General features: G+C 35.3%; 1 protein-coding gene and 1 pseudogene across 1 annotated transcript; both read left to right on the top strand.

Moving 5' to 3' along the window:
• The first annotated feature begins 3222 nt into the window (after positions 1–3222).
• LOC114727062 (casein kinase 1-like protein 10) lies at positions 3223–9002 on the top strand. Its single transcript, XM_028913789.1, has 14 exons — positions 3223–3961; positions 4061–4101; positions 4623–4692; positions 4837–4985; positions 5072–5167; positions 6065–6135; positions 6398–6459; positions 6581–6644; positions 6722–6806; positions 7071–7197; positions 7283–7356; positions 7475–7535; positions 7863–7981; positions 8127–9002. Exons 1-14 carry the CDS (start codon positions 3880–3882, stop codon positions 8406–8408), a joined length of 1383 nt encoding a protein of 460 aa, XP_028769622.1. The 5' UTR covers positions 3223–3879; the 3' UTR covers positions 8409–9002.
• Positions 9003–9547: 545 nt separating this feature from the next.
• On the top strand, positions 9548–19895 carry LOC114727060 (serine/threonine protein phosphatase 2A regulatory subunit B''beta-like; annotated as a pseudogene).
• The last annotated feature ends 1493 nt before the right edge of the window (positions 19896–21388 follow it).

Raw genomic sequence — 21388 nt, 5'->3', positions numbered from 1 at the left:
TAATTTATATCGTTTGGGAAAATCTACATTATAATCCAGCAGATACTTGAGAGGCAAATGACATTGCTTTTGTGTGGATCAGCCTACTCCTCGGACAAAACCACGTGCGCTAACTAATAAAATTTTTTCTGATGCAAATGAGTTCTCCTTGCATTCTTTCTTGCAAGGGACCATAGCTGTAAGCTTGTAAACTGATAGGGTGCTCCTCCCTGTGATTGATCGAGTTTGAAGGGTAAGTCTCTTGGTTCATAAAAACGTCCATGAAGCTTCGTAATAAACTTATAATTGCTCCAACTCGACATTTTTACTTTCTTTTAGCCGCTGCTTCTGCAACCTCAATGCTGTCTTCTTATCACGTTTCTGTTCTGAAATTTGCGGCGGATAAACTGGACTTTTAAGTAATGGTTTACTCTATATAGAATCATCCATTAGTTGATCTTGCTTCAGCATATTTCCTTGTATCTCATGTTGCTTCTTTGTCATTCAGTTTCAAATCTATCCTCATCATTTAAATCTGTCATAAATCTGCCAAGTCTACGTAACCATTGAATGCCCAATACCAAAATGATATTTTTCCAGTTCCTTGACAAAGAAATCTGCTGAAAGTGTCTGTCAGTTTGTCTTGCACGGTGGCTGCATACAAATGGTGTTTGCCATAATCTGCTCCTTGTTGACCACTGCTACTTTAATGTCCTTAGGATAGTTAAAGCCCTTCACCTTCGTAGCAGTAGGCTGTGTTTCATATCCTGATCAACTTACCAACGTAGCTTTCTCTGATTCTTCCAATATTTTCTTCCGGGATTCCTGGTGACAGATGTCAAAGATGGCCCTTCAAGTCGGTAGAGTCAAGCATTCTGGAACAATGGAAGAAAATACGGCGCTTTTTCAAATCACATCATTCGTGAGATTCTAAAAACTTATCCATGTTTCTTTCTACTTTCAAGACTTGAAGCGATTGTGGGGCCCTATTTTTTTTTTTTTTTTGAAGAAACGAGCAAAATAATTAAGAAATAGGAAGATTAAAAAAAAAAAAAAAAGGGTCGCAGATGCAGCAATGCATGATGATTAATAAACAGATCACCAGTGCTTCTCTCTCTCTCTGTTTTTTTTTTTTTTTGGGTCTTGAACAGATCACCAATGCTAGACAACTGTCTAACAGATCCCCACTAAAATGTTTAGGTGAGGTGATATACCAACCAATTATCTGTTTCTACATAAGCTTGCGATGGCTATATTTCATTCTCGATCCGTGCAACCTGCACCACCGAAACAGGACCATCTTGTCATTTTCTATGCTCTTAGCAATTATTTACATGATACGCTGCAACTGAACCAAAAATTACGAATTTTTTATTCATTATTGACGTTGATATTTTTGGCAAAAGGGTACTCTGAAGAATCATCAAATTGCATTTTAATGTTTGATTTATCATGATTAAATTCATATAACATCAAGGGGGGCAAGAGGGAGACTAGTTTCTTTCTATGATAATGAAATCAAAGGGCAAGTCAAAAGGTAAACTTAATATCTGTATAGACTCCGTATCAATTTATTTATTTTTCTTGACCTCAAGATTCAATATAGCAATTGGAGCTGGAGTGCCGTATACTTTGTGCCAGGCCATGTACGCCCCACCAGGTTTGGTATTGGTTTCCAGGCACACATTTATAAAAGCTAGAATTTCTATTGATTAAGAACTTTAAAACCCAACTCAAAATTAAAAAATAAAAAAAAGAAACTACTTGATTAGCTTAATGAAGAAGTCAATTAGCAGCTCATGAATCAGTATTAGCTAAGCTTAACAAATCAATAACGAAAGATGCGCGTAGTGCAAGTGAGGCTAGGCATAATGCCTAAAGGTATACTAAAAGACAATCTAATCTAATCTAATCTCCTTATTATTTTACGCAAAAACGTAGCTTAGACTTACATCACGGTTCCAACAATAATTCTTCAATTATTTTTTTAAAATATTTAAAAATGAGGAAACAAATTTTTAATATTACATATATATTCATAAAGTTCAATTACTCATAAAGATATTTTGTTTTCTATATTGAAAAATAAGGCTACTTGCAGACAAGATGGTCCGACGATTAATGATCTGTGCTCGTCTTGGGATTTTATTTGGCAGTAATGTCCCACTGTAATTGTAATGCCAACTCCCGTCTTAAATATATCCACTAAATAAACAAAAAAATTATTTTAAATATAAGAATTCAACTTATTGTTTGTCAAATCTATAATTGAGTAATGGGTTAATATCATATTTGTCTCCTAAAATTTAACATCATTTTAATTTTTAGCCTATCAAAATTTGAAACCAATAATTTAAATAAAAAGTTTCGAGAACCCAAAACATTGTTTTGGGGAACCTAAAAACTTTAGATAGACAAAAATAAAATCTAATTTTAAGAACAAAAATCAAAATAAAATCAAATTTTAGGAACTAAATACACTATCAACTATTAAGTAATTTATTTAATCTATCTAAATTAGTTAAGTAACTTTTACATAAGAGATTGCTATGAACATGAGCATACTGTGATTTTGTTAAAATTTTTATGTTTTTATAAGTATATCCATATTATGATAATATTGAATAAAATATGCTAAGCCAATGAACTTATGTTCTGTTATCATGAATAACTACAGGTTCTGCTTTTATAATTAAAAAATAATAATAAAATATAGCAAAGATACCGGGCATTTTCAGCAACAAAATACCACATGAATTATGACCGAAGTAAAACCGAGTGCTTCGTATTTGGCACAAAAGGTTAACGATTGGATTAATTTACCTTCGAAGGGAAAAAAGAATGATTTAACGAATACAGCCAATGAAATTCGGGGCCCGACAAAGTTTCACTGACGGCCGACCCCATATCGGATGATTGATTGATTAGCTTCCCAGTTTAATCGGTATTTTGATTCGATTCGGTGGTATGTGTCAAGCTGGTGGAAATTTCCAGTTTTTAATTAATCTAAACACATTTTTAATGAATCTAAATTGACGGAAAAACCTGTCTGATCTGTTATAAATTTCATATTTTTATATTAAATAATTATATTTGAGTAATTAACCTATCATCATGGTAGCCTAAGAAGAGTTAAAATAATCGTAACGCAAATAATCATTATAATATCGTCGTCGCTCTTTCTTCTGCAGTCATCCACTGTCTGAGCCACATTTTCTTTCTTTCATCTCCTCTTCTCTCCTCCCTCCTCACACCTCCTTTCTTTGATTTTTATCTCCTTACTTTCGTTCTAACATTCGTTACAAAAATTCCCTGAAAAAGCTCTGTTCATCGACACAGATCCGAAGATCAGGTCGAATCTAGACCCATCTCTGGGCGTGAAGATCTGAAGCACTGGATTCCTTTCCGCCTCTCTCGTCTTAGATTCTTTCCCCCGACATGGGATTTACTCTCCAGCCCTATGATTTTCCACCCGAGTCGCACCTAATTTTCTCGCACTCTTCTCAATTTTGTATTATTTTTTTTTTTGGCCTTTTCGCGTTCTCCACTCTAAAGAGGAGGAAAAGGGGCTTCTCTGTGTGACCTTTCGGTTCCTTGAGTTACGGTTGTTTTGTAGATTATCGTTCTTGATCTTATTTAGATGATCAGAAGTTTCTCATTTTGTTCTTTTTGATATATTGGGAATCAAAAGCATGATTTTTGTGTGACTTATTACCACATCGGATCGTTCTGTTAACTTTGGAGCTTGATGGATCTGAAACTGAGCTAGAAATGAAGGTAGATCGCCGATGAGATATTCGGATTAATCGACTTTTTTAACGATTAATGCGTATCGGAGACTTGGTTGCAATCTACTAAGTCACAGGAGATTGTGTCTTGGGTGTATGTTTGGTTGGATTAATGGTCATGGATCACGTTATTGGCGGAAAATTCAAGCTCGGGCGGAAGATTGGGAGTGGGTCGTTTGGCGAGCTTTATCTGGGTATGCGCCTTAACATGTTATCGTAGCTTTTCTGGAATACTTTTTTGCCTAAAATTTTCTGGGACTTTATCTCACGTGGCTTTTTGGTCTTTTTCTTAGGCGTCAATGTGCAGAATGGAGAGGAAGTAGGTGTCAAGCTGGTGAGTGCAGTCTTGAGGCATTCTGTTTAATATTTTCGAACTTGTTGTTTTTTTATCGTGTTTTTTTCAATAGTTCTTGGGCATCTTTGGAAGTTGTAGTCGGTGGTATTATTTTCGAAGTATAACGTTAGACACTTTGGCTAAGTTAGCAGCTAATATTGATAGAACTCCAGTTAGAGAAATATTTGCCGATATAGTGGTACCAGTTACTTTTAGAAGAAACGGAGATATTTTGGGCCTGATAGCTATTAGTATAAGCTTATGTACAAATGTTTTGACATTGTCACTAATTCGGCTTTCTCATAAATCCTCAATACAAGTCCCGGATTTGTACATTGGTAGTTGTTTGGGTATTAGACTGTTTTGGGGAGCGTTAAACTTGGTATAGCACTATAGCTTGTAGGTTCTGCGTTCAGGCTTCTGATTATAGCTATTTTGATAGTGTGTTCCCTACCAAGTTCCAAGTTTTAACTTGTGCTATTGCTGCCCCCTTGTTTCTTTCTCTTCCTTGTTTTTTTCAGGAACCTGTGAAGACCAAGCATCCCCAACTTCATTATGAGTCAAAACTATATATGCTTCTCCAAGGAGGAAGTAAGTTCGTTGCCCTTTACTTTCTGTTCTTTATTCTGCCTTCTCAATTCCTTCTCCTGTGGTTAGTCCTTTTTGTTTAGTCTTATGAAACATCATTAGTAGGTTATGCGCTTATCTGACTAAGGTGTTCAATTTGAACTGAAGCTGGTATACCCCATTTAAAATGGTTTGGAGTTGAGGGAGATTACAATGTCATGGTTATTGACCTTCTTGGACCAAGTTTAGAAGACTTGTTTAACTATTGCAATCGAAAATTCTCTCTAAAAACAGTTCTGATGCTAGCAGATCAACTGGTAAGTATGTTTTTGCTTTCAAGAAGATTGTATTCATTATGGAATGCTGTATTTATGCTCTATTTCTCTTCATTCTTGTTCCCTAGATAAACAGAGTTGAATACATGCATTCCCGAGGTTTTCTTCACCGCGATATAAAACCTGATAACTTTTTAATGGGTTTAGGCCGCAAAGCAAACCAGGTATTTTGTGCTATCCCACAATTTTTTTTTTGAATCGTTTTATCTTCTTGGTTGTTCAGACTAGTTTCATCACTTTTGGTTTTATCGCCCATCAAGTTTCATTTGTGATTTAAGGATTTGCTGAAAATATTAGTCTTTCCTGCAGAAAGAAGGGAGATCTGAAAGTTGAGTTTCTAATGAGCTGTATTGTTAGCTAGGCATAGGGGTGGTTATAAACTACTATAAAAAGAAATGGTTCATGGTTTTTTCTGGGACTCCCCCCAAAAAAAAAAAAATTATTGGGAGGAAACTTTTGGTCTCCCTTAATTTTTCTCTTATTCTAAGAAACACTTGTGTAATGGTTCCTTTGTATCAAGATAATCTAATTAACCTTATTTATTTTATTGAATTCCATGCGTTTCTATTTTTTAAGAAATCATTTTCAGAGTTGGGTCATGACAAGAATTTATTCTTTTATTAGTAGCTTAGTTTTTAGTTGTGTATGTATGGGTTCGCTTATCAAAACAAAGTGGTCTATATTGAAGTTTGAGCTGATTACGTGCCATTCACTGAAATCATTCTTTGTTAATAAAATCGATAATGCACAAAATTTTTTAGATTTTTCTATGGAGTTGATATCTGTAAAGTTTAGAACCAATACTGTGAACTTGCTTAGAGTTTTCGTCAGATGTTGATGGTCTGGAAAGCCCTGTGCTCATCATTTTTTTTTTTTTGGGGGGGGGGGATAATAAAAGTCTATCATCAGTATCTCATTTTCACATTTTCTCCCACATGCATGATGAGAAGTTTTTGTTTTATTTGCTTGGCACTGTTCAACGAAAAGGCAATAAGTTAAATGTGCCCATCGTTATTATGTTGCCTGTGTCATCACTTTTGACTGTTCCTGATGCATTACAGGTGTACGTAATTGATTATGGCCTTGCAAAAAAGTATCGGGATCTCCAAACGCATAAGCACATACCATACAGGTACCATATCCAAGATTGAGATTGATTTGTTTTGTGTAAGTTGGAAATAAGTAGTACTTGATATCTCATTTCTTCGATAAGTCCTTAATTGATTTTTATGCCAGTAGCCTTGTAATAATTTTGGGGGGGGGTTGTATTTTTTTTTTTTGTTTGATTTTCAATGGTACAAGTTCATAGATTTGTTTTCACGCATTTTTACATAATCATTATTGTCCTACACATTCCTATATTCATTCCATGGATGGCCATACTATTCTTACAGGGAAAACAAGAATCTAACCGGAACTGCTCGGTATGCAAGTGTTAACACTCACCTTGGAGTTGGTGAGCAACTGAGGCAATCTGTTACAGCATTTAATCACTATGATTTTCGAACTTGATGTTTCCTAATTGAAAAGGGATTTTCTTAATAAAAACTGTTATCTTATTCTGATTATCCTTGCAGAACAAAGCAGAAGAGATGATTTAGAATCACTTGGATATGTGCTCATGTACTTCTTGAGAGGAAGGTTGGTTGAACGACTTCTGCTTTTGTTATAATCATTCTCCAAGTATTTTCATCACAGATTACCTTTTTTCCTCCCAGTCTCCCTTGGCAAGGCTTGAAAGCTGGCACTAAGAAGCAGAAATATGACAAAATCAGTGAAAAAAAGATGCTTACTCCAATAGAGGTCCTATTACTTTTACTCGCAAGCAGCTTTTTTGCCTAATATCAAGATAATTGGTATACATTTATGTTTGGACAATTAGTGGTTTTCTGCTTGAGCCTGTAAATGCGTCCCTCAACCAACCAGCCCCCCTCCCCTCAAATATGTTTCCTGAAGTATTATAATTATTGTTGCATACATCTGTATGCATTTCAGTACTTAAGTTCATTGTCTTTCATACTCCACTTGCTCTGCTGCAAAGAATTCATTGTCTGAATTTTGATGCAGGTCCTTTGCAAGTCATATCCTTCAGAGTTTACATCTTACTTTCACTACTGCCGATCATTGCGGTTTGATGACAAACCGGATTATGCATACCTTAAGAGACTCTTCCGTGACCTATTTATTAGAGAAGGTTAACTCACATTTGAGCTTTATTGTTCGTTTGTTGAAAGTTCTTGCAAAGCCAGGCCATGACATCGCAAGTGTTGGAATTACAGGTTATCAGTTTGATTATGTATTTGATTGGACTATACTAAAATATCCACAAATTGGATCAAGTTCCAGGTCGCGGGTTAGTACTTTATTGTAGTCTCTATCTTCATCTGTGAAGAGGCAAGAAATATAATTGCACTGCATCCCTATCCTAAATTATTCTTTTTAAAGTATAATTTTTGATCTATTTTCTGCAGCAAAGTGGGAAGCAAGTTATAAACCAAGGACCATCTGCAGAGAGAGTAGAAAGGCCTCTAGGTTTGCTCCTACAGCAAGATCTGAAATAGATTTTGCTCTAAAGTTATTTCCTTCATAGTGCTACTGATAAATGGTTTCAATGTCTTGGTGATCCATATTTTGGTTCTATTATGCTTATTATTACTGCTCTATTCTCATCATCTGGTGTAGGATTTGTTTGAAAATTTGTGGTATTGGCATCTGTTTGAATCATCTAAACTTACAAGCTACAAAGTTCTGTTTCATTTTAGCATTAGTTTCATCTTAAGAAAGTGTTTAGATGAATACAAGAAGAAAGACTTTCAGCTGCTAACACGTATCTTTATGCTTCTAATATGGTTGCACAAGACCCTCGGGAGCGACTCCCAGGTTCAGTTGAAGCATTTGCTAGAAGAAGTGGCTCTGGCCTCCTTAGTGATCATTCTAGGCATAGGTCGTCAGATGCGGTGCCCTCATCCAAAGTAGTGGTTAGTGCACTCCTATTTGTAAATCGGCATGTTTATTACTTTGTTTGAGTGTAGCCCCGTCAAAAAAATTTTCCCTTTAGATAGCAAATTGACTGCTTAATTCTTACTTGTTTTATTTTTGTTGTTATTATTATTATTTTTTTAGCATCCTGACTCTGAGAGGGCTCGTAGTTCTTCGCGCACTGGTAGTGCCTCAAAAAGGCCCGTCGTATCAAGCAGTCGACCGAGCTCCTCTGGTGAGCCTAGTGATAGCCGTGCTAGCAGATTAGTGTCAAGCAGTGGCCGGCTATCGACTACTCAAAGGATTCAGCCTGGTTTTGAGTCCAAATCATCATCATTTACTCGTGCTACAACATCAAGAGGTGGCCGTGACGATGCAATAAGGAGCTTTGAGCTTCTGTCAATTGGCACAGGGAAAAGGAAATGAAGATCCGTGTGGTCAGAACTCAGAAGACTCCATACGGTCTCCAGTATTATCTCTTGAATGTTAACACTTGATTACTCTGTACATTTCCATCCCAAGTTGGGTTCATCAACGGCTAAAAGCGCCATGAATTTTTTTGTTGAAGCTTAGACCGGCACATCTTACACCGTCTCCTTCCATGATTATTGCCTCATGGACCCATCTGTGAAGAGACATGTACTGTCTCTTTTGGGAAGTTATTAATATATGAGACTCAACTACTTGTACTAAATACATTCCCTATTTTTCTCTTTTGTCCTGTTAAGAAAAGGAAAAGAAATTGCAAAGCCTAATTAACATGCTTTGCAAGGTTTGTTCCGCCCTCCTGTGCACTACTGGAACCAGACTTTTTTGTTTCATTGTACAAGGAGGGAATGGAATTGCTTTTTCAGTCATATGTAAGTCAAACGTGTCTTGCCAGTCTCTTTTCCGTCTCTGCATATTTGTTTTCCTTCCTGGTAATTGGCGTTTCAAGTTGTCGCTTCCTTCCTCTTCCGTAGTTGTCAAGTACTAGGGAAGATGTTATAGAATTTATAATGACACGTTCCAATTTTTATACACTAATTCTTTTCTTATATGTTTCTTATGTCATTAGAATGATGATTCAGATTTCAAGTGTGCATTGTGTGGAAAAGATATAGTTGGATGACAATCCTAATTAGCTAATTATGTTTTAAAAAATTCTCATAGATAAAAAATAAGTACTCTTTTTTGGATTTGGAAAGAGAGGTAGTTGGCTAATTTAGTAAGTTGGTTATTTATAATAAGCATGTTTTTTTAAATATCCTTGTTAATAATGCATATTAATTATAATAATAGTTGATGAAATATTTAATATATGTAATTATTATAAGGATTATTTTTAAAAAATAGATAAATATGATAAATGAGATGGATTGGTTTTTTATATTTAAATTCAAATTGAATATGAAACTAACTTTTTATGTTGAAGATAAAAGGTGGTATTTGTTTTGTCATTTTCTATTCTTAAACCTTCCAGTTGCTTGTTTTAGTAGGCTGGCCAAAAACAATCTCAATGTTGTATATTTTTCTAGCGCGATAAAAATTTAAAAATTTCCCTGGTAAGGTCCATCCGATGATAGTTTACTCTCGCTGACTCTCTCTCTCTCTCATGAGCTCGACTCTCCAATTTCAGTTGCTACAGTGCGTGCCCATTTGCTACTCTTTCCTCAGTCTCTAGCTGTCTCGCTCTCGCTTTCTTTCCCCAACTTCAGCGTGGCTGCAGCACTCGATTTCCTCTCCTCTCCAGCTCTCCCTGTTAATCGTCGAAAACCCAAAAAAGGGCTTCTCTCATTTTCATCACTTTTCTCCCCTCAAGTCGTATCTTGAACCTCAAATTTTATCCATTTTGCCTTTTTTTTTTTTTTTTTGCTTTCTCCTTGATCATTTCCATTCTCTGATTCTTCCCAATATCGCAATATCTTTCCTCCTCTCTTTTTTGTTTGGTTTCGAATTCTTAATTTCTGGCGCTAAGCTGAATTATTTTGTGGAAGCGCTGGAATGAAGGAAATTCAAGACTATATCCGCTCTCATCCTATTATACATGGTCTCCTATAGTTTTTTCTCCGGGTTGTAGTTGCTAAATTGTGACTAGGTTTTATTAACCCAGGAAAAAGAGTTGAAGGAGAGGAAGACTGCTGGTTGAACTGTGGGGTTTAGGGTTTCTTTTGTTCTTTTGTGGTGGTGATTGAGTTTGGGAAGTGTATGAGTGACGGAATTGATCTGCGATGGATATAGAGGAAACTGAGGATGCGTTGCTGTTGGACCCAGACATGTTGCAGCTTCCAGAGGTGTCACCTTTTGCCCTGAAGTCGAGTCCTAGTATTGCTGAGGAGCTATTCTCACAATGGCTTTCGCTGCCAGATACTAGTCGCCTGGTACATGGTTGAACCGACTGAGCCGGTTTTGTTTTTTTTTAATGATTTTTATTTCCCGATGTTTGCACGCCTGTAGGAGACGGAATAATGCAGATCCTTGTAGAATTTTACCATATTGGTTGCTTGTTAACTTGTTATCTTCTTAAGAATACGGGAGTTTCATTTCGTTAAATCTAAGACTCTGTGGTCTGAGCTGTCCAAAATCTGACAACACCGTTCAGTGTAAAGTAACTAGAAACAATATACTCTTTAGCATAACGATCAGTTGTGATCCCCAATCTATAATTTCATTTCTACTTGATCGCAGTAGTCCTTTTGTCAAGTCACTTTATTCTTCTGAATCATATTGGATATTTTCTTTTACACAGAGTTATGTAATACTGTAACTTATTATCGATGTATTGTGTACAAAGGTCAAGTCTTTGCTTGCTGACGCAAAAGCGGGTGTTCCTTTGAGCGCGCTTGGGAACACAGGTACAAATGCTGTGGCAAGCAATTCATTGCCTTCCATGTTTCCTGCTGGGAGTACACCCCCACTTTCGCCTCGCAGTTCATCTGGCTCCCCACGTACCGTGAAACAGAGAGCTAGTCCTTCTTCATTAGGCTCTCCACTAAAATTAGTCAGTGATCCTGTACGGGAGATCATCCCGCCGGTAATTACTATTCTCTTCTGTTTTTTTCTTCTTTCTTCTAAACCCTGATAAGTTTAAAGTTTGTAGTTCATTGACTGTGCTTTGAATCTTCTTGCAGTTCTATTTTAAAAACGGTCGTCCACCACCAAATGAGGTGAAAGAGCATTTCGTGTTTCAAATTGGTCATCATTTTTATGGTCACGCTGGATGGTCTGCAATTGCATGGTGAGAATGAGAGCATGATATTTTATGAGTTGATCAGTTTTTGAGAACCATGGCAGACCCTTAATTCTCTGGAGAAGTTTTGTTCTTTAATTTTTCCCTGTTGATTTGGCTTCTATTTTTGCAGAATTTAAGTCTGTAACCAAAGAAATCTGCAGCTACCCTCATTTTTTTCCACTGCTCTGTTCAGAAAAATTGATGTCAATTTCACAGGAACGATAACAAGGTATCAATTTCTATTGCATCTGTCTGGATCACTGCATTAGATAAGATTTCTTCCCATGGGAGAAATATATATTAACCGTTTAGAAAAGGGGAATAACAGAAGTATGGTAGATCATCAAGAGACTAAACAATATAGAGTTTAGGTTTATTCGTGATGTGTGCATTAAATTAAGCCCACAACCTTTGTTCACTCTAATATGATGACCACACTAACACATCTTTAACCTTTACTTTAGGTTGTACTAAACATGGCTTTTCTTAACCTACGGGAATGATTTGAGTCCTTAATAATCCAACATCCTTATTGTTTGGGTTCTCTGCCAGTAAGATTAACCTATATGGTTCATAAATGTTTAATATCTCGAAGATTATCTTTAGATCAAGTGGTCAGCAATCTAATTCATGTTTGGAACTTTGGATGTTTTGTAAAATCATTGAGAAAGCTACCTTGATTGATGGTTTGGCTACTTTTTAGGAGGTTTTTGTAAATTGTCTTGGGAAGGCTTTTTAGCCTAAAGTTTGAATTTAATGTCAGAAGCACTTTACACTTTAGCTGGGTCAAATATGACCTTTAGGGTTCCCCTGTAGAATTGAAAGGTTTAATTTCAACAAAAAATGTTACTTATTGGAGATCTCAAATTTTCTGACAAGTTGCTTGGTTGCACCATTTGGCCATTGGATCACTTCCTGTTGAATTAATCCTTTCACTTTATGAAATATTGTAGGGATCAATTTATCGAGTATTGGATTCAGGGTAATATGTTAACTATGGATTTGGCCACACAAATTTATACCATACTGAAGCATCCAGATAGAACATACCTTTCACAGGTTTGCATTATATTAAATATTGTCACTCACCAACTCCTAATGTTCTTGCTATGCGTGATCTCAGTATTATTTACCGATTAAATTCTTGAATGTATGGGATTTGCCCTTATGTCTTCCATTTTGGATGTAGGATGATTTTAAACCTGTCTTGAAGGAACTTTTAGCAACTCATCCAGGGTTGGAATTTTTGCAAAGCACGCCTGAATTTCAGGAAAGATATGGTATTTCCATTTAGTTGCTTAGCAATTTTGTTTTAATTGTCTTAATTTTTTTTTTTTTAATATCTGTGTCCAGAGATCTCTTCATCACATGTTGTCACTTAATGTTTTTGAAAAGGACGTGAAGGTCTTTTACAAAAGTGTTTGCTGTGGTCTGTAAAACCATCCAACTGAAATATGACCTCCTTTATCTCTTTTCTTGGTCCTTGGGGGGGGGGGGGGGGGGTGGGCTGACAATTTTATGGTTACGTTAGTGGGTGGATAATGTGAAAGACAGTTAAATCTACTAACACGATTATTTCATAGTTGCTTTAGTATAAAATTTTGCAATTTGGTCTTTGAAAGTAACGGGTGTGACCTTATAACCAGGCCATGAAGCATGGGGAATGACATTCATATAGTGACATACATGCACTATCAGTACTGTTTTCTTCTCCACTAATATTTATCGTTTTTCTCCAACTTACTGTAAGCTTCATTTCATTGATACTATGTTTTTGTGGTCTCTTAACTTGCTTTCTCCACATCCATGTCTCTGCTTTTCTTGCGGACTACACTGTTTTTAGCAGTGCCTACTTTCTAAACCTCTTAACTAGATGTCTTATTGATTATGGTTTTTTGGGACAATGGTAGTCTTTCCTAGTGATGGAGTGCTGTGTTGGAAGTGCTAATTTCTTAGCACATTGCAGGTCAACATATTAATGAAATTAATCAATATTCATAATTAATGCTTAGTGTTAGTACTTGGTAATAATGACTACAGTTAATCCAATCATATGAAGTTAATTATTATTATTTTTTTATAACTAACAAATGCGATATTATTTTTAACTTTTTCAGGTTTCTCTTTAGCATCTAAAATTCTATTTTTGGAGAATTATGTGAATGCTGAATTTGTTAGATGACTTTGTTGGCATTCTATGCATTATAAACGCTTGTTATAGCACTTATATTATTGATTAGAATACTATATCTTATGGGTATTTATTATTATTTTTAATTGTTAATTTATTGGTTTAAAGTATTTTTCTGTACCAATATTCTTTATTATAATTTTTATATACTGCAACCATACCCATATACCTGGTAATTTAGGCTCACACCTAGTGGAAAAGCGCCCTTTTTTTGGGGGGGGGGGGGGTAGGAAGCTAAACTTAACACACTGAGGTAAAGGGAACAATTGAAAGGAAATCTAGAGAACTTAACTGCAGTTGAACCTCAAACACGTAACCTGGTAGAAAACTCTCCAGCATTGCTAATGAAATTTTTAACTACCGACAATGCTTTAGGCTTTGTTTGGTTCAATGGAAGGAAGGAGAGGGGAGGTTAATTAAAGGGAGGGGAGAGGAGGGGGAGGGAGGTTATGATTTTGTTTGGTTAAGAATATGGATGAGAGGGGATGTTTCTTGTTTGGTTCAGAAGGGAAGGGGAATGAGAGCTAATTATAAAGTGACAAATATGCCCTTATCTCTTTATTTAAATTTTTTTATTGTTTTATTGTAATATTCAAATCAGAATTATTATTTTCTAATTTATGAATCTCAAAAAATTAATCATGTGACACAAAAAATTATATCCATTTTAAATAATGATTTTTATTAATTATGACATCATTTTGTTAATTTCAATATGCTTGTTAAAATTTTATACTTCTAAAAAGTGCGATAAAAATAAAAAATAAAATGGATTGTTGCCCCCACATGCAAAATATTTGTATATATTCATTGTTAGTCTTAGACGCACAAGCTACTTCTCAAAATATTGTTTTGAGAAAGAGGAGGAGGTGAAAAAGGGGGTTTTAGTAAGAAAGGGCAAACTTGTAATATTAAATAATTAGTAATAGTAATGATAATTTAGTCAGAATGACATGTAAAATTTCTCTCCCCTCCAAAAAAACCCCAAATGTGGAGGGGAGTAGAAGGAGAGGAAGGGAGCACTAAAGATAAAAATTTTCTCTCCCCTCCCCTTCATTTTCTGAACCAAACACGCTGAACCCATCCTCCCCCCTCCCCTTAAAAAACCTCTAAGTAAACAGTGTGTTAGTGTCTGCTTATTCTTGATGTGGGAATTAGAGAAAAGCTACATACACTGCCTTTCTGTACAACATACTTACACATCCCAATCCACGGAGGCTTTTAAAATTTTGGGGTACTGACTTGAGAAATTTGACTCAGCAAATTGCCTAAATGGGGACTGGGTTATTTGACAAAAGGTGATGTATGTAGCATGACTCAATTTTCTTTAGACTTATGTCATTGAATTTAGAGTTTGGATCTGCTTCCAGTTGCAATTTCCTCTTGATTTGTATTTTACTCTATTTATGTTTAAAAAAAACGATTTATAAAAAGGGAAAGGGATTGGAATTTAGAATGAATGCTGTATGAATTCATAAATCTGGCTAGGTTTGTCCTTTCGTGTTTTGTCCATCTTTCCCTCCTTTTTTCCTTTTTCATTTTCGCGCCATGGTGTATACAACATATGAATTTTGTAAAGTTAGATGGTTGATTGGAATATGGTAACATTCTAGAGAATTTTTATTCTTAATTATATGCTCCCTCTGGTCCTCTATATAAGCTTCTAATAACTCAATCACGTTTAATGAACTAGCAGTTAAAAATAATAAATACATCAGAAATGCCCCCCCCCCCAACATAAAAAAGAAAAAAATTGCCCTTATTTAAGAGAGTAAATGAGAGAGGCAAGAAATGAAAAAAATGATGAAAGAGAATATATGGGGGGTAATGTTAATGAGAGAGAGGAAGTACTAAATACAGTAAACTAAGGGCAAAATTAGAAGGGGGGGGGGAGTAATAAATGCTTAGACAAACTCAAAAAATGAAGCTTATATTTTCAACTAGACCTCTCTCTAAAAGTGAAGCTTATGTATAGGACTGGAGGGAGTATTTATTTTTGCTAAAGCAAGGGCTACTCATTCTGAACACAAACTCATTATTAAAACCGGAACAAATATGTAATGTTTCAAATTCAAAAATCTATACTAAATAAGGGGGCAACATTTTCCTGAGTTACTTTCTTACTTGACCTATAACGCCCACATTTAATTTGTTGTTATTGGTTTTCGCTTGCAACAAATGGGTGCAGATATAAATGATACAGTTCAGTGCTTGTTTGTGGAGAAATAAATTAGGCTTATATATGCTGATTTCTTAGGTTATTTCTGACTGCTTCATGTTTTGAGATTGAACAGCGGAGACGGTTATATATCGAATTTTCTACTACATGAATCGATCAGGAAACGGCAGGCTTACCCTCAGGGAGTTAAAACGTGGGAACCTAATTGCTGCCATGCAGCATGCGGATGAGGAAGAGGACATTAACAAAATTCTGAGGTAAAACCATTGGCTAAAAATTTGTGAAAACAAACTGAATTTTATATTCTGGAAATTTTCTTCAATTGATTTGAAGCTTGGGCTCCTGTCAAATCATCCCCTTGGTCCTTGTTGAGAAAGTAATAGAGGTCTTAGTTTGGTAATTCTTTCCGTACTTGTATAGAAGAAATAAGAATTTTTTCCTTGTATTCTTTTTAGCCGCAGTGCTTTATGTAAGTTCAATCATGAAGCACTTGACCCCAAATATGTTTGAGGGGTTGCTTGGTTCAATTTATTCACCTTCTCTGCAGCTTGCTAGGAAGTATACTTCTTGGAAAGTTCATAAATTTTACTTCTTTTTTTTTTTTTCATTTTTTAAGTTCCTGGGAAGTCTAAATTTTTTAAAAATAAATATAGTATTTTCTTAGTGATAAGGAGAAAATTTTCCTTTTAATTGAACTTTATTTTATAAATTTTAAGTGTAAGTTTGTAAATATATACTAATGAAGTAAAATATACCTAGCTCTACTCATTAAGTACTACCTCCGTCCTTTATTATAAGATCTAATTTTTTGAATTGGTTGGTCACTTTTTATAAGATCCTCTTGGGTTTGTCTGAACAATAAATGCATTTTTACCCATTTTACCTTTAATTAATATGCTCTCTCTCATTATCTTTTTCCCATACATTCTCTCCCTTTTTTTTTCTCAGTCACACCTACCCACTTATAAATAAGGGCTTTTTTTTTGGGGGGGGGGTTTACATTTCCAAGATATTTATTATTTTTAACTAATTTTAACTGTTTTCTTAAACTACGTGGTATAGTTAAGTGGATTTTTAATAATAAGGGATGGAGGGAGTACTTCTTAAGTGAGGGAAGTGTGAAGCTTGGGGACTTAAGGCTATTAGTGAAGCAATCAAGGAGCATTTCATTACTTCCTGGGAAGTTTCCCTCTCTGTTTACCTCCAACCAAGCAATTACTGAGTCCCATGGTTGATTATTTTTCCATTTTTGTAACTCTTCGGAATTGTAATCTGCGCTTTTTTCCCCTTTATTTTTTTAAAAGTTTATTTAATTCCCTTACTGAATTTCAGGTACTTCTCGTATGAGCATTTTTATGTCATTTACTGCAAATTTTGGGAGCTCGACACAGACCATGACTTTTTTATCGATAAAGAGAACCTTATTAGATATGGAAACCATGCCCTTACCTTCAGGATTGTTGATAGAATTTTTTCCCAGGTTTGTTGGGTCATAGCCAATATGTGAAGTTGAGATTTACCGGGCCCAGATAAGTTTCTTAATCTTAATTTTCTTTTTCTCTTTTTGGTTTTTATCTTGTCTCTCAGGTTCCAAGGAAATTTACCAGTAAACTTGAAGGGAAGATGAGTTATGAAGATTTTGTTTACTTTATACTTGCAGAGGAGGACAAGTCATCAGAACCTAGTTTAGAGTACTGGTACACTTCACCTTCTCAGATACTGGGACCCTTGTATGTAGTATCTTGTAAAAATCTGCTGGCATTTCTCACTTAGGTGATTAGGAAGGCAAATCATATTCTTCTGACATCTTTTAAAGATTTAGTGTGGTGTAGAAGGTAAAAGAAAGAGGATGGAAATTGGAAATCCTTCTTCTTCTTCTTCTTCTTTTTTTTTTGGGGGGGGGTGTTTACTCAATCATCGCTTAAATAAAGAGAAGAAGAGGTGGTCTCATCTTTTGGGTTGCAAAGGTTGTATTTGTTGTGACATGTGACATTCTTATGGGGTACCTGCTTAGATAAATTTTACTACTTATTTGTGGTAGGTACTACTGTAATCCAAAGGGATTAGGTGGAAAAAAATAATTCCAGAATTATCATCAGGAAAAAACATCATGCCAGAATCTGAAGATAACAGTATCTTCAATACAGCAGGGGAGAATCCCCAATGCAAAGATAATTAAATGCATAAAACACGTTCTGCATCCTCACAACTGTTATTTATAAGCAAATACTTAACAGAATCCTGAACTGCTTCATGACTGCAACTAGTGCATAACTGGACGTGAAATCAATAGAACATCCTATGAACTACCGCGTAACTACTCCTTCCTACAGAATAAGGAATTGAACGAGGAACACAAGATAACTTCCCTTCACTGCCATCTGTTTTACTACTGTTTCATCCACTTGCCCACTACTCTCCTCTATCCTTGCCCTCTTCTTCCTTCTACTGTAAATGACAGGGATGTGGGCCTCTATCACTTTGCCGGATGAATTTATTTATTAGACAAGTGCTGTTGTTGGGATGTGGGAAGAGTTAGGACTTGAGAGATTGGGTACATGAAGCATAGACCTACCATAACATAAATTATGAGACTTTCAGCATCAGAACTTCAACATTTCTTTATTTATTGGAGCTTGATTTGCATATGATCTGAAGTTCCTATATTTTGAATCGATTTCATGAGGATATATTTTCAGAATTTCCCTCACGGAATTTTTCATCACTTCCCCTTCCCATAAGAATTGCAGCCTCTTTAAATAGAAATTAATTTACACTTCTTTTGTCGTAATAGGTTCAAATGCATTGATTTGGATGGGAATGGAATACTTACCCCAAATGAACTGCTGTTCTTTTATGAGGAGCAGTTGCATCGAATGGAATGCATGGCCCAGGAGCCAGTGCTTTTTGAAGACATATTATGTCAGATAGTTGATATGATTGGACCGGAGGTCTTTCCTTTGTCTTGTTCATCTTTGGTTTTGCCCCCATTTGCGTCTGTTTTCATCCTTCTGCAGAAGGGCTAGTGCTAACAAAACATTTATGCAGAACGAGGGATACATCACATTAAAAGATGTGAAAGCCAGCAAGCTTTCTGGGAATGTTTTCAATATCCTTTTCAACCTCAACAAGTTCATTGCTTTTGAAACACGTGATCCATTCCTCATACGTCAGGTAAAAGCTAGCTTTTAGATCCTAATCCATTCTCAATGCTAGGCTTTCTTTTGGTACAGTTAGCTTTTGAATTCTGATTATATGGTGGGTATTTTGTAAGGAACGCGAGGATCCAACTTTGACAGAGTGGGATCGTTTTGCACACAGAGAGTATATTAGGCTTTCTATGGAAGAAGATGGTGAAGATGCCTCAAATGCTAGTGGAGATGTCTGGGACGAATCACTTGAGGCTCCATTCTGATTTTTTTGGGTAAGTTGAGTGTATTCATTTCGTTGATAGCTCTTGCAACTGGATGCTTATGTATGTTGGTGTCATTTGTGATGGCATCAATGTTGGGTGATTTACATGAATAGTTGGACTAAGATCTAGGTTGATATATCGACATGTTGAAGCAGTAGTGACAACTCAATTTCTTTGTTAAGTTATACATACCATTTAATGGGATATAGGTTTGATACCAGGGGGTAAGAGTTCACCTTAGCCATTCATTTGCAATTAAACGGATGCTTCAGATTGCATGGATCAACACATGAATTCTATGCACCCTTATGTAGAAAAGATCTCTTCATCCTTGATATATTGAAACACAGACGTATCAAGCCTAAGTTTTTTTGTTTTTTAAAAAAAAAAAAATCGCACACATTTTCATGTTCAAATTTTAGATCAGAAGAAATCTTTGCATCAGAATGTCTAGAGAGAAGTTATGCTATTTCTTGAGTTCGATTTACATTTCATCTGATATAACTGCAGACGCATCAGTGGCTATGAATTCTTCAAGAGTCTGTAGCATAAACGGTATTACATTTGGAGAGGCCTGCTGCAGACATACCGAGCTCCTGTAATTGTTCTATATAGAGGGGTCCCTATGACTTTTAAGTAGAAGGAAAAAGCAGCAGGTTGGTTATAGTACCTCAGGAAGAAGACAGGCACGCTTCTACTTGGATTTATTTTTGTCCATATACATTTTTCTTAGACTAATCCAAATCAAATTAATTTTCTGTAAAAAATTATAGCTGGAGTTTTTCCTCTGTTGTCATGGTCGTCATTGTATTTTTTTTTTTCCTTCACAAATTCCATTGCATTTTTTGTATTTTAAGTATGTTCCCTTTATTAAGTACATAGTGAGGAGAGAACATGAGAAGTTTATTTTCCGGGTATAAAGGGGTATTTCTTCATAATATTTTTTATTTATTGTTTTTCTCTACCTGATTTTACATAATATTTAGTGGTATAGTTTTCTGTCTTCATAAACGATGAAGGGGGTAATGTCAATCTTGGACATGCATTTGTAGCACGATAGCTGATGAAAACAAATAACCGTAGCCATTTTTAGGGGGCGAGAAGTTCTATATGCATCATGTAGTTATTAATGCACATCCTCATAATTGATTTGCTTTTTTTTTTTTCTTCTTCCCCCAACAACTTTCTCCCACTAGATGGGACCTCATAACTCATGTCAAGTCCTGATAAAAGAAAAGGGCTGTGCTACAATTAACATAATATTTTGTCAGATCTTCTATGATATGAGTTCATGACAAAAAAATTTGTTTTCATTTTTATATTTAATTTTTTCAGAAGGTTTCTTTTGTGCTATGCGATGGGTGATATAGACGGAAAAAATTTAAAGGTTGTCAAAGATTGTATTTATATTTTTTATATTTAAATTATGTTGAAATTGTAGAAAAAAGAGTAGAGGCACAAAAGGGTGTGCTAGATCCAATCAAAATGTTTAGCGAAATAACGAAAAGACACAAAAAAAAAAGTCTAAAAACAGTATCTCATTCATAATTTATAACTAACGGAATTTTCTGCAACTTTCTATATTTTTAAGTGATGGCAAATTGTGCTGGCTTGTCTTGGCCGTGGATAATTTGAAGTTGAGAAATTAATATGACGCAAGTGTTTATTGGTATTTTTACATAAGTGAAAGGAAATTTTTTTCACATATTTATTTTATATTTCATAAATTATAATTAGTATAAACTATTTAAAACAAGCTCGATATAAACTTGGACATAGACCATGAAACGTAACTTTGAATGACAGGTTTTTCAATTAAAACACTGATGAATACATATTAATTTTTTTTATACTAAATTATAGTTCACTTAGAAAATCTCTATTTGTAATATAAACATAAAAAAAAGTGGGTTTTTTTTCTAACAAAAAATTTATAGAAGTACAAAAAGTTAAGCATATTTCCTTTTCCCGCTTTAATGTTTTTTTTTTTTTTTACCAGCCTTTTCCCGCTTTAATGTTGTAGAGATATGATATGATATTATGTAATTATGATTAGGATATGATATGATATGATATTATCATAATGAGCCATTAATGCAAAGGCTCCTCCCACTTGTATATATATGTGCATATTCTGAGCAATGAAATACAAGAGAATTATTTTCCATATTATTCTGTATTCTACATGGTATCAGAGCGTGAGATTCTTTTTTTGGTGGTAATTTTCGGTTGCTACAGTACCAACATTACCGTGTGAGCTTGTAACCCCCGGCGTGGTGCACTGTTCATCAAGTTTTCGGGGACTGTTCACTCCGGCGTCCGTACGGTTCCGTACGGTTCATCATTTTTTGTGCAATTCGGTTCTGTTTGCAGCTCCCTGTGTAGCTGTTGGTCTTTTCACTACTTAGGT

The sequence above is a fragment of the Neltuma alba genome, unplaced genomic scaffold, assembly GCF_004799145.2.
Source record: "Neltuma alba isolate B1F8T4 unplaced genomic scaffold, ASM479914v2 tig00012433_pilon, whole genome shotgun sequence".
Lineage (NCBI taxonomy): Eukaryota > Viridiplantae > Streptophyta > Magnoliopsida > Fabales > Fabaceae > Neltuma > Neltuma alba.
The sequence above is the reverse complement of the archived record's forward strand: the minus strand, read 5'-3'. Positions and strand labels throughout refer to the sequence as shown.